This window comes from Manacus vitellinus, unplaced genomic scaffold (assembly GCF_001715985.3).
Source record: "Manacus vitellinus isolate BGI_N305 unplaced genomic scaffold, ASM171598v3 scaffold_0_pilon, whole genome shotgun sequence".
NCBI lineage: Eukaryota > Metazoa > Chordata > Aves > Passeriformes > Pipridae > Manacus > Manacus vitellinus.
Genome location: NW_021938789.1, coordinates 26,029,856 through 26,043,495, shown reverse-complemented (window position 1 = coordinate 26,043,495; position 13,640 = coordinate 26,029,856). Strand labels below are relative to the sequence as shown.

The window sequence follows — 13,640 nt, the reverse complement described above, 5'->3', positions numbered from 1 at the left end:
AGATTAAAAAGAAATAGTGAAATAATTACGTATTTTAACGTCCCTGTATGACGCTAAGAATGTTATAAACATAAATGCTATGTATAATATGTACATATACAAGGAATATGAAAAAGAACCCAGAAAGGTTGTAGTCTCCCTCAATGGGGATGTTCAAGAACATCTGGATGCAATTCTCTGCAGTGTGCTCTAGGATGGCCCTGACTGAGCAGGGAGGTTGGACCACTTGACCCACTGGTCCCTTCCAACCTGACCCACTCTGTGATTCTGTGAACTTGCAATGCAAGTTTCTAAATAATCTGCACAATAGGAACTTTGTAACCCTTAACACTTATTTGGTAAGCAGTCTCACTGGCGACCTTAAATAATTAAAAATACAGAAAAATAGAACTGAAGCATTAGATTCATTGTATCTTGCAACATTTTTCAAGTCACAATAGTTCAATAATATTATTGATTTGACTACTTCATTATCTGTATTTACCTGGATGATAACACTATAGTTTCCTTTTGAGAATACTGGAGGATTATCATTTACATCAGAAACATCAATATTAACTGTGGTTGTATTAAGTCTAGGTGGACTTCCATTATCTGAAGCTTGAACTGTCAAGGTATATCCTGATATCTAAAAAACAATTAAAAAAATTTCAAACATTCACCAAAGAGAAGAACATAACAAACTCAGCTTTTGTTTTATATCGTTAAATTAATCTCAACAGCTCAAAAAGCACGGACAATTTACCTTTTCTCTGTCTAGAAGCTTAGTCACTTTTATTTCACCCCTGGTAGGGTCAATTGTAAAAGGATTTCCTCGATTGCCATCTATAATTGTGTAGTGAATGCGGTTGTTAGAAGATCCATCAGCATCATCTGCCATAACCTAAGGGACATTACAGTTTCATTTAAAAGAGGTTGAAATAGACTCTAGCATCTTTCAGGTGAACTCATCCTGAAGGTGAGCTGTTTTGGTCTAACACATTTCATGGTTTTAAGAGAAATATCATCCAAATAGAACATACCAACATCACTTAATTTCCTGAATTTCTTCTGAAAATGAAGTCATATTCTCATGAGGAGAACATAAATATATCACAAAACATCATCTACTTTCCCACAGCATCTGAAGTCCCTGGTTCTGAAACTTTTTCAAAGTAAATTTTCAATTCACTCAGTGGCAAACATCTGTTCATTTACGTTCACCTTCAAATCAACACTTATTCCTTTAAGATGGAAGCATGATCATCATGACAGAGTATTTTTCAAAAAAACAATACGTACTGTAATAACTGATTGTTCAAGCACAGCGTCTTCACTGATTACTGCAGTGTAAGTGTCTTGGCTAAACACTGGAGTGTTGTCATTGATATCTGTGACATTAATATTCACTGTTACAACATCACTCAATGAAGGCGTGCCTCCATCTGTAGCTTCCACTGTCAAGTAGTACTCATGAGAACTTTCATAATCCAAGCTCTCAATGATAAAAATAGCTCCTAGGGAAGAAGAAGACAAAGAAAGCCTCACACAAACTCTGCTATTGCTGTAGTATTATGTATTGCAACTTTTTATTTTGACCTGACAAATACTCCGTTTTTTCAGGGCTTGGATTTGTCACTGTAAAGCTGGAGCTACACAGTGAAATGATCACACTTTACATGTGTAAGTAAAAAGATAAGAAGTTCCTGCCATTACCACAAAAGACTCACACTTTAAAAACACCTGGCTTACATTTTGTAATGTGAGTTTTTAACTGACTAGCTAAGATAGTGCAGTCCCTAACATACACATTGATTTGCTTCTGGAAGAGTTTTTCTGGAACTTTTTTCCTACTTTCAAATATATGAAGTTTATCTGGCAAAGTACTTCTATACTATAGTACCAGCATGCACACTGAAAAAAGCAGCTGGAAGAATTATAATTTCAATTACAGTAATACAATTAACTACTAAGAACTTCTGGGTAAAAATCTTATTAAAAACAAACAAACAAACCCAACAAACTTTACCAGAAATTAGCTGTAGAAAGATAACTGTATAAGAAAACAAAACTAGAACTGAGGTGTATATTGATTTTTAACAAAGAATTGTCATTAATAAGAAAAAATTCTCTACAGAACCTAAATAGTTTCTGAGATTAAATCTAACTATCATGCAAGCCTAAAATCTCTACTGTCATAGAGTATGGGTATATGGTTGAACAGAATATTCCAACCTCTTTAATTTTGTTTCAAACTTCTTTAAGATTACTGTCTTTGTGGACCAATGACTAGTTTTCCCAATCAATTAAATTTCTGATCGCCCTTTCACCAAGTCTGGCCATTCATTCTGATTATATGATTATATTTTCTTTTGTGAAAAGACTATTATACTTCTATCACTACAGATCTATGTCTTTTCACCCCCTCTGCCCTCAGGGTGGGGGGGTATTCCAGTTAGGAAACCCTTACTCTTGCCAGATAAATGAATCTTATCCAAGCAGCAAAAAATCAAGTTCCTATTCTCCATTCTATGGTACTCCTCTAGTAAGCATACTGGCAAAATGGTGAAAAGACAGTAGCAGTGACTTTACAGCCAGGATGATGCACACAAATTATTCATAACCTATTTGGTTGAACTAATGCAGAACACAGTATTGTGCTTGATTAGCCTAAAGTATATTCACAGTTGTAATCTGTTACCTGTTGTTGAATCGATGCTGAATTTTCCATGTTCATTCCCACTGACTATTGAGTATGTGATTTCAGCATTGGCTTCAATGTCCCTGCTTGCAGCGTAAATCTGGAGAACTTCAGTTCCAACCAAAATGTCCTCTGATACACTTGCACTATATTCCCTATGCTCAAATACGGGTGGATTATCATTTATATCCAAAACAGAAACTATAAGACTACTTGTTGAAGATAGTCTTCTAGGTAAACCTTCATCTGTAGCCTTTAAAGTCAGCGTGTACACAGCCTGTAATTCCCGATCCAAAGGTTTCTCCAAATGAATGATTCCAGAGAATTCATCAATAGAGAACTGTCCCTCTGCAGAGTTCACCAGTGAATAAAGGATTTTACGGTTCAACCCTGCATTTTGAAAACAATTTTCAAGTACAAAACAGCTGTTAAAATATACCAGCATAATAATTGTTCTGATAGCTATAGAAATAAAAACATGAGTGCTAAATATTATCATTCATGTTAAAAATAAATTTTAGCAAGAGTTAAAGGCTCCTGTGAAGGGCAGAATAATTCCCCTCCCAAAAAATTAAGCTAATACTTCATTGCACTGATTTTCTGTCATGGAGAAAACATGAAGCATGGTTATGCTTCAGTCACAGTACTAGCTACTATGAAACAATTACTAATATAAATCTAATTATAACTTAGAACAACAGCATCTGCTTAGCAGGCTTGAAATAACAGAGGAGGATATGGGAGAGTTAGGTTGCATCAAATAACTAGACTCAATACCAGTAAGTTTATCTAAGAACCATGCCCCAAAATTACCAGGAACATAATTTCTGGCAACCTTTCTGTATAAAACAAATAAGCAAATTATAGGTTTTGGGACAAAGTATTTCAGTCCTCCTGAAAGCCCCAAAGACTAGTAAAGTGTGAAAACATCTGCCTGTTACCTTCCAAATGAGTAACGTAGCTTTATCATAGCTCAAAGCAAGTCAGTTGTTTCATAGGATGAGGCAACTATTCATTAATATCACTTGATTAATAAACTGATGATATATGGAAGTCATACAGTGGTAAAAATATTTTATGCTGTTGTATTCCTTACAAGAAAGCCTATGAACAAACTCTTTATAAAATGTCGTTTTCAGTTCATGTTCACTTAAATACTTGTAACTGAACAATGAAGATAAAGAGACAGCAAAAATCTTAACACAGTGTCATACACAGAAAGCTACAACTGACCAGGGTTCTCTTTATGGTATGATTGTCAATGGCTAGCCAGAGAAGCACACATTGAAAAATCTATGAATGCATATTTACATGAACAGACTTGATAGTCCTTTTACTTACATCAGGGGAAAACGGATGAACCTAATCCATCATAATATTAATATATTACCACGCTAAAAATATCTTAAATTTTGTCTCTCTCCCCTCTCCTCTTTTTTGCAGACACACAAAAGGGATGACTTCCAAGCTACTCACACATGGAAGTCAGGTGTCACATGATTTAGTAGACCTAAATATATCTTTCAGGAGTCTAATTCTGAGTGGTATTGAACATCTGTCAGTTCTACTGAAATACTTGACACATCTCAGAATAAGACTAAATAAACATTACTATAACTTTGAGACCATGACAAAAGTATCAGTCAAAGAATGCATACCTGCATCTGCATCTGTTGCCTGCACTCTTGTCAAAAGGGTTTTAGGCTCTGTGTTTTCAAATACTGTAATGGAGTATGTATCAGTTGTAAACTCTGGGGCATTATCATTCACATCTTCCAGAGTCAGAATAATATTAGCTTGGCAGAATCTTCCTCCTCCATCTGTAGCTTTAACTAGAAGATGATAAACCTCTTGCTGCTCACGATCAAGTGCCATTAATGTTTTCAGTTCACCTATAAACAGAAAAACACATGTAAGTTGAAGTAAGTTGCAAGACTTCAAGTATCTCTAACATGTTTTTCCCTACAATCAGAAAAACGAAACAACAATTTTCTTCTTTACAGTAATTTCATCAGTGCCTAAGTCAATAGCTGTACTGCACTAATGAGCTCCACTTTGGCCAAAGCATGTAAGAGTTTTTCAACTTGAAAAGATTAAACACTAAAATTCTCTTTTTTCTTTATCCCCAATGCTGCTCTTGAAACAAAAATTAGCTAAAGTAAAACTATCTGACGGTGCAGAAAGAGAAAAATGTGTATGCACGCACAAATCCATATGTATTTGTGCAATGACAATGAAAATATTAAAACTCTGTCTTTAAAAAAGTGCAAGGCTAAATCCATGCCTGGTTTTTCTGGGTTATTTAGTTGTATTCCTTCCACAGCTATTGATGTTTCCTCCTCTGACATTCACTGAATAAACAGAGCTATTCACACTATCAGATATAACCTGCTACTACAGACAAACATGTAGAAGTCTTAACTCATACTTTCTTTCCAAAGTGACAGAAAAAAATGAGAAGCACTATGTGTAGTCATTGTCTCCTTTTAACCAATTCAAAAAAGTATTACGAAATACTGTTTAAGAGTATTCTAGCCCTATTAATTCTGAATTTATGTAACAATATACTAGCACATCACACAAGTGACATTTAAAGTAAAAAAAAATACCAAACCCACAAAGTAAGGTCCTTCTCTTTATTTTGTCACTGAAGTATTCTAATCTCTGTATTTCCATTACATGTTTGTATTTATCTTATTTCATTTTTTCTATATTGTTTACTACTCCCTTCTTACTGCTTGTCTCCTGCAGCCTGCACAGCACAGGATTTTGGCATTAGCTGTGACCTATACTATAATCCAGAACACACAAATGCCATGAAAACCAAAATCAAGCAAGTTAAAAGTTAATTTTACTTATATAATGCTTCCAATAAAACTGGAGGTGCTTTTGATGTTTACTATGAAAAGAAAATTTGTTGCTCCTCAAATTTAATATATCTCATCCCATTTAATATACCAAAACAATTGATGGTAAAGATATTTTCAGTAATAAACCATTATTACTACTACTGCTACGATGAATATAAAAAGAACAAATTTTATAGCCTACTTTTACTCCAGTCACTTCAGCATGGAAATTTCTGGCTTGGAGGCAATTACCCTGTTTACTCTTTAGTTTCTCATCTATTAAAATACTTGCCTTTTGCTTGACTTCTATTCAATATGTTATTAGTATTTGTGTAGTAGAAACTCACATTTTAAACAGTTGTACAATAAAGCAACTCTTAGAAGAAAGTTTAAGTACTGACATTTATGTATGTCTTACTGTAATAGTAAAACATTTTATAAAATGAGGTGATGACTGGCATCTTGTATAGTGTATAAAGTATTATTACCTGTGTCTGGAGTGAGTCTGAATTTTTCTGCTCCTGTGCCATGCAGTGTGTAAGTAATTTCTGCATTGGAACGAATATCTGCATCTGTAGCAGATACCTGCATTATCAGTTTGCCAGGAAGGGCATCCTCAGGAACGGAATCAGTGTATAAAGTCTGCAAGATTTAAAGTTACATTGAAAGACTAAACACATGCAGCAAGCAGAGCTTGTAAAGGTGAGGGGAAGAAGGAATGACAGAGGAAATAATATTCTGTTAAAATGTTTGGTAACATATGAAGTGAACCAGAGGATGAAATAGCTGAAAATTAAAAGAACTTATGATTTTCTAATTAATTAATTCCCATTTATTAGATTATTCAGAAAGGTATTTAATACTGCAACTAGAGGGACTCTTGAACATCACTGCATTGCTAAGAACTCTAAACACTTGTAAATGATTAACTAATAATCAAATGCATTCCCAAAATAGGAGTTATAAATTTTTCTTAATTTCATTTTTTCCTCTTTTGGTGGATCATCTTTTCTAGGTCTGTCTCAATCTGCAAGAAATTGATATCTACCTTTCTTATAGTGACACAAAAGCTTCTGGATAAAATAAAAAAATAGGGAAAAGGATTTAGAATTTAAAGGCACTAAGCACCCCTGCAGCTCAACCATCTCATGAATGTATGTTAAATTAGAAGTACTGAATCTTATAACACCAATATTAACACAGGGAAAAAGAAATAAAAAAAGATAAAAACCCTGACTTGGCAGTCTGTATATAACCAACATAAACATCAACTAAGAAAAGAAACATAATGTTCGTTCTATACTTGCCCTTCCTAGTCCAAGGTAAGATTTCCACCTGGTAATATCAAATATGTGTTCAACTATGAAAAGTCCAAAGTTTGTTTGTGCTAAAGCAAACAAACAAACAAACACACACAAAAAAAACAAACCAAAAAGCTAGGTTTTCTCATAAGGCAATTACACATCTTGCAAGGGCTACCTTTCTGGATTTTTCCATTTCTAATTTTTCATGTCCGTTTTTCCAGACTATCAAATCTGGTAAGATAGACAGCTTTGAAACAAGAAAATATTTATGGATTACAGATTTTTGGTGCTGCTGAATGCAACTGCAAGATAATCTTCCAGTTTTTTCAACTCTTATCATAGGAAATACACACATGTATCAACTAAGTGATTTTATACAGCCTTCTTTGAGACCTTGCTTCTTTCATAAAATAAAGCATATAAACTATCATGGTTGCAGCTTAAAACAATTCCTTTTGGAAAAGCATGCATTAACACAGAAGAAATGTACTACAATTATCTTTATATTCTTCAAAAACCCATTGAGTGTCAAAATTCCATCAATGAATTGTCTTTGGATATTTAAAAACCGTGTCCATGAAGTATCTTTTTTTTGATGGCATTCTATCTTAATAGTTAAACTTTTTGTTACTGGTTTAAAAGGAATAGCTATTTGTCAGTCTCCTGAGAAGCAATTTCAGTGGAAATGTAGATTTTATGTATGAAAACAGTTGGACACAGAAAGCAAGACTGCCTACCTTTTCACAAACAGGGCTATTATCATTAGCATCAAGGACTTTAACCTCCACCACAGCTTTTGTTGCAAAGGTCCCATCAGTAGCTGTAATATTTAGAAGATAATTATCCTTTTCTTCCCTGTCTAGAGGCTTTTTGACATAGACCTTCCATTCATTCTGTATATTTTCAATAGCAAACTGTCCCAAAGGATCACCTCCTGAAATATGAAAAGAAATAATTATTGCTACTGTAACATTATCAAAATTAAGGTATAGTCAAAAAGAAAAAAAAGTAAATGCAAATAAGCACCCACTCTCTATGGCTTTACAAGAGAAATAGCTTCATTTCCCAGATAAAAATTGTCAGTAGATGCTCATACAGCAAATTTAACTATGGTCAACAGAATCCATAAAAATCAATACAGAAATTCATGTAGCATTATAGAAAACATTATATCAAGACATATGCTAAGTAAAAACAATAAAATACTCCATTGGAAATTAATAGCCTATTATTTTGTGAAAATTCTTTCATTTGTTCTTTAACTACATCACTAGTCTAAGTATATTTTTAAAATAAAATTTGAGACATAAGCAAACAATAAACATAGGAAAGCATTTTAAGCAAGGCATACATGAAACAAAGCTGAGACCTGCTTTCTAAACCTAATTTTTCCACTGAAGTTTTTAATATGCGTACTAAGACACAGATTCTCCCTTTGCAGCTCTATGGTTTCAAACACTTGCAAATCATTTCAAAGACTAAGTTATATCGTACATCATTCCAAGACCACTCAAATGATTACTCTGACATTACCCCAAAAGATTTACCTGTAATGTAATAAAAGACTTGTCTATTGGTTTCTTCTGTGTCAGCGTCAGTTGTACTCAGTATGGCAATTACCCCACCAGGAGGGTCATCCTCACTGACTGTTCCTTTATATATCTCTGCAGTAAATCGTGGAGGATTGTCATTCACATCTGTAACAGTAACTTCAACTACAGCCATAGAAGACAGTTGAATTTTTTCACCCCGGTCAGATGCAACCACTGTGATTTTGTATTTGTCTCGTATCTCGTGATCAAGTTCTTTAAGAGTGGTAATCCAGCCAGTCTCCACGTTTATGGCAAAAGACTCTATAATGTCTACCTCTTGAGAAGGATCCAAACTGTAAGTAACCTGCCCATTGAGTCCTGAATCTAAGTCAGTTCCTTTAACCTGTATGACTCTTGTTCCCGCTGGTGCGTTTTCTACGATGAATGCTTCATATGGATTTGACTCCAAAATGGGTTTGTTATCATTTGCATCTTTTATCTGAATGCTTACCTCTACTGAGGAAACAACATTATAATCTTCATTTGGATACTGTGCTCGAACTGAGAACTGGTACCATTTAGTTGTTTCATGATCAAGATTCTTCTCAAGTTTCAACTCTCCAGTCTGTCGGTCAATCACAAAAAAGTCATCTCTGTTGCTTTCAGGAGTGTTCCCTTTAATCAGACTATATACTAAAGTCTGATTATGCTCTGCTTTGATAACATCTATCACAGTCCCAATTGGAATGTCTTCAGAAACTGCATAAGAATAAAATGGTTCTGAAAATTTTGGAGGAGGCACTTCTGGTGGGAGTATTCTAGCATAGACAGGAACAACTGACTCTCTCTGGGGGGATCCACCATCAATTGCTCTAACAAGGAAAGTAAGAAACTCATTTTCCAAACCAATTAAGCTTTCTTTTGTAGTAATTATACCAGACAATGAATCAATTTCTAAATTCTCCCTTACATTTTCAGACTCTGCTTCAATACCGTATGTGATGTCTGCATTTGTACCCTCATCAGCATCAGATGCCCAGACTTTAATGACAGAAGTACCTCGTGGAACATCAGATCCAATATTTACTTTATATTCTGTGGCTCGGAATTGAGGAGCATTATCATTGTCATCTGTAAGTATTACGTTAACAGTACAGAAAGCAACTTTTCCTCCTGAATCTTTGGCCATTAAACTAATGGCAATTACTTTTTCCGCTTGTGTTTCACGGTCAAGCTTTTCAGAGGTAAATATCTGCCCTCTCTCATTTGTATAAAATCTGTCTTTGGCAAAGTCATTCACAATGTGGTAAGTGATGTGGCCATGTGTACCAGAATCTTCATCTGTTGCTTTAACTTCAGTCACCAAAGTATGCAACGGAGCATTTTCAGCTAGTTCAACCTCATATTCATTCTGGCTGAAAACAGGACTGTGCATATTGGCACTGGTTACAGTTATATGGACTTGGGCTGAGCTTCTGAAGACCCCATCAGAAACAGACGTATTAAGATTATAATGTGACTTTAGTGTCTGTCTGCGTAGGTTTGAGATGGTGATAATGCCAGTTTTACTATTAATTACAAAATTCTTCTCATCGTTGCCTGTCAGAATGGAGTACTCCAGCTTGTCAACATCTGAACTATCTGCATCTGAGGCTTGCACACATGTCACAAAGTGCCCTCGAGGAGCCAGTTCACTAATTTTAGCTTCATAAACCAATTGGCTAAAAAGAGGGGGGTTATCATTGAGATCGATTACATCAACAGTTACAATGACATCAGTACTCAAGGGCAGCATGCCACCATCTATGGCCCTTATTAGTAACTTGTGTTGTTTGAGTTGTTCATAGTCCAAAGTTCTTGCTGTAAGAATGAGTCCAGTGCTGCTGTCTATGTGAAAGTAGTCATGACTTTCACTGTTATCCTCAACCAAGTGATAGGTAATCCCCCTATTGTTTCCAGAATCGGCGTCCGTAGCGCTCACTTTTACAACAGATGTTCCAACAACAGATGCTTCAGAAAGTGCTGCAGTGTAAGACTGCTCCGTAAACACAGGAGGGTTATCATTGATGTCTTCCAGTATTATGTCTACAAACACATCAGCATGTGCCCCAGTTAGGGAGTCTGTTGCTCGAACACTCAGTTTATAGGCTGGATGAGACTCAAAATCAAGTGGGGCAACAACATTTATAACTCCAGTGTTGAAGTTGATAGTGAACTGACTGAAAGGATCTCCACCTGTGATGCTGTAAAACACCTTAAGTCCTTCTGGGCTGTTCGCTTGTACATGTACCACAGGACTATGGAGCTGAATGTTTTCTGGTATCTCTGCACTGTAGAAAGGCTTTTCAAACACTGGCATAGCTTTACTCATAACTGTAATTGGGACTATAACTTCAGCAGAGAAAGCAGGCTCTCCTCCATCTTTTGCCACTACTGTGACCAGATACTCTTTATTTAGTGTGTCTGGTTCAAACTTCTTCTTCAGTGAGATTTCACCAGCAGGATCGATTTGGAAATGTTCATGATGTTCTTTGAGATAGTAATGCACCTCTCCATTTCTGCCTGTATCTTTATCTACTGCAGTGACACGTTGAATAACATGGCCTGCTTCAGAATCTACTTTAACAACAGCATAATACGGAAGATTGACAAAAAATGGAGCGTTATCATTTACATCTTCCACTGTGACTTTAACTACAATGTGTGCAACAACTGATGGTTTATTTTCCCCTGTCACTTCTATGACCACATCAAAAGATTCTTGCTGTTCACGATCAAATGGTATTCCTGTTGTTGAAAGGACTCCTGAAGTTTGGCTTACTTTAAATCTGCTGTCTGGATTTAGAATATGGTAAAACAAAGGCTCATTTATTTGATTCCCTATAGCAGTAACAACAGCTATTGTTTTTGCCTCTGTGGAATTCTCCTGCACTGTTGCAGAGTAAGAACTCTGTGTGAACTTCAGCTGGCTTGCTTTGCTTTCTTTCACATTAATTTTTACAGATGCAGTGCTTGCAAATCTGCCATCAGATGCTCTCACTGTTAATTCGTATCTGCTTCTTAACTGAGTTGTATTTTGTACTGTTATATCTCCAGTCTTAGGGTTTATTGAAAATTTTTCTCCAATGTTGCCTTCAATAATGGAATAAATTAATTGTGAAAAAATGCCTGAATCAGCATCAGTGGCATTTACACTGATGACTTTCACGCCTTTATAGGTTGGAACCAGAATGGATGTCTCATATAATTCTCTCGAAAACACAGGAGGGCAATCATTGATGTCAATTACATAAATAGTAACATTAGCTGCATATTCTGCATATAGACGTGGTGTCCCCATATCATGTACTTGCACTGAGAAGTGGAAAATATTTGTCTCCTCATAGTCCAGACTCATTACTGTCCGAATGGCACCAGTGCTGGAGTCAATGGCAAAATACTTGCGGACAGATGGTTCAACAATTTGATAAACAAGCAAAGCATTAGATTCTTTATCAGCATCTGTAGCTTGAATTACTAATGGGATATTCTTGTCAGTCAGAACTACACTGTTAATTGAAGCTGATTCACTGATGAGTCCTGTATATTCAACTTGCATAAAAATTGGTGCATTGTCATTCTCATCCTGAAGATGTATCAAAACTGTTGCATTAGTGGACAAGCCAGCCATGTTTGTTCCTTGCACAGTTAGAGTGTAAAAAGGTAAAGTTTCAAAATCAAGTATCTTCTGAGAAACAATGACACCTGAGTTCGGGTTGATAGCAAAGGCATCATCTGTATTACCATCTTTTATTTCATAAACTACAGAAGACTGACTGTATGCTGTAACCATTCCAACAAAACTACCAATGCTGGCACTTTCACTGATTTCTGTAGAATATTCTTTGGCTGTAAATTTTGGAGAGGCGTTATCAGAAACCGTAACAAAGATGTGCACAGAGGTTACTTCACTCATTGGAGGATCTCCTCTGTCTGTAGCTTTTACCATCAGGTTGTATTCTTCCTGGTTACTACGATCTAATTCCTTTGCAATTTTAATCATACCGAAAACGGGATCAATAAGGAAGGAATTTCCAATATTCCCTGTGAAGAAAGAGAAAAGTAATTAAGAAAGAGGTGTACAGAATTTAAAGGATGACTGTTTATTTAGCTCTATAGCTCAAAGAGACATAGATAGAACACAGAGTTTTTTGAACAAACATTTGTTAGCCTCTCTGGAAAGTTTTCTGTAATTGAGAGTTAGCAGTAATTCTAAGTTTACTTGTGGAAATATTGCATAAAATATAGTTAGCAAAGCCTTGAAAATAAATGCTAAAATTTTGGTTTAGCTTACTTAAGTATCTGCCGTAGCTGAAAGAAACTTCCATTCAGAAGTTAACATCAGTGCAATAGAAGTTACATTTTATAATCTAAAACTATACTGTTTTGAAAAAAAAAAAAAGGGTTTTAATGAATAAACACTTGTGAATCTTAATTGTTTATGCAAGTATTGTTTAAATCACTACTTCAAAAATAATCTTTTTGAATTGGACCGATAGTTATCTCTCAACTTCCTATTGATACACAGTCAATTTATTCGCTGTGATAGTATTAGAACAAAAATAATACCTGCTGAGAATAACTAGCTGCCATTTGATATACACTTGTTTGCTTCATATTTTCAAATATATAGATGAACTGCATATAATATTTGGTTCATGTACTAAATATGACAAGATTTAACATTTTACTTTCCTAAAAAAATCACATTACTAAAGCCACTTTCTCAGCATAGAAAAAATTCATTAAGAACTTCTGAGTTATGCACATGAGTAGGCAAGAGGGATTTTTGTGGGTTTTTTTTTTAGTGGAGACTCTTAAACACAGTGGCATTCTTAGAATATCCCATTACAAATCTAGGCAGCTATTACAAGCATTTAAGGAATGCTCCTTCCATATGCTTAGAACATAGTAAATGTCATATTTCTAGAAATAACAGAAAACAAACATGAATTTTAAGCAACTTATGAGACACTTAAATACATTTAACAGAGCTTTGTTTTAATACAATGTTAAAGTATGTTTTCATATCAAAACAACACTTTGGGGAAGAAAAGGAAAATATTTACAGTAAACAATTCCTATCGTTTACAAAGCATTTGTGCATATCACTTTGCATGCAACAGTAACTGAATAACTTTTTACCTATTCTCTTTTATATACAGTTTCTTATGCTTGTTACTGGGATTTTTATTTTAAATTACTTTTTACCTTTAAAGTAGTACCACACACACAC

General features: G+C 35.1%; 1 protein-coding gene across 5 annotated transcripts in view; it reads right to left on the bottom strand.

Annotated features, from left to right (window-relative positions):
• Positions 1–13,640, bottom strand: part of FAT1 (FAT atypical cadherin 1) — a 105,947-nt gene that overhangs the window by 19,532 nt on the left and 72,775 nt on the right. For all 5 annotated transcript variants that reach the window (XR_001920293.2, XM_018069914.2, XM_018069923.2 and 2 more), the window contains 8 exons: positions 8,381–12,448; positions 7,571–7,767; positions 6,018–6,171; positions 4,339–4,572; positions 2,681–3,070; positions 1,282–1,496; positions 746–883; positions 485–628 (listed from right to left, as the gene is read on the bottom strand). Coding sequence is in view for 4 of the 5 variants with exons in the window: in XM_018069914.2 (XP_017925403.1) it covers positions 485–628; positions 746–883; positions 1,282–1,496; positions 2,681–3,070; positions 4,339–4,572; positions 6,018–6,171; positions 7,571–7,767; positions 8,381–12,448 (5,540 nt within the window). In the remaining variant the exon portion in view is untranslated. The remainder of the gene's footprint in view (positions 1–484; positions 629–745; positions 884–1,281; positions 1,497–2,680; positions 3,071–4,338; positions 4,573–6,017; positions 6,172–7,570; positions 7,768–8,380; positions 12,449–13,640) is intronic.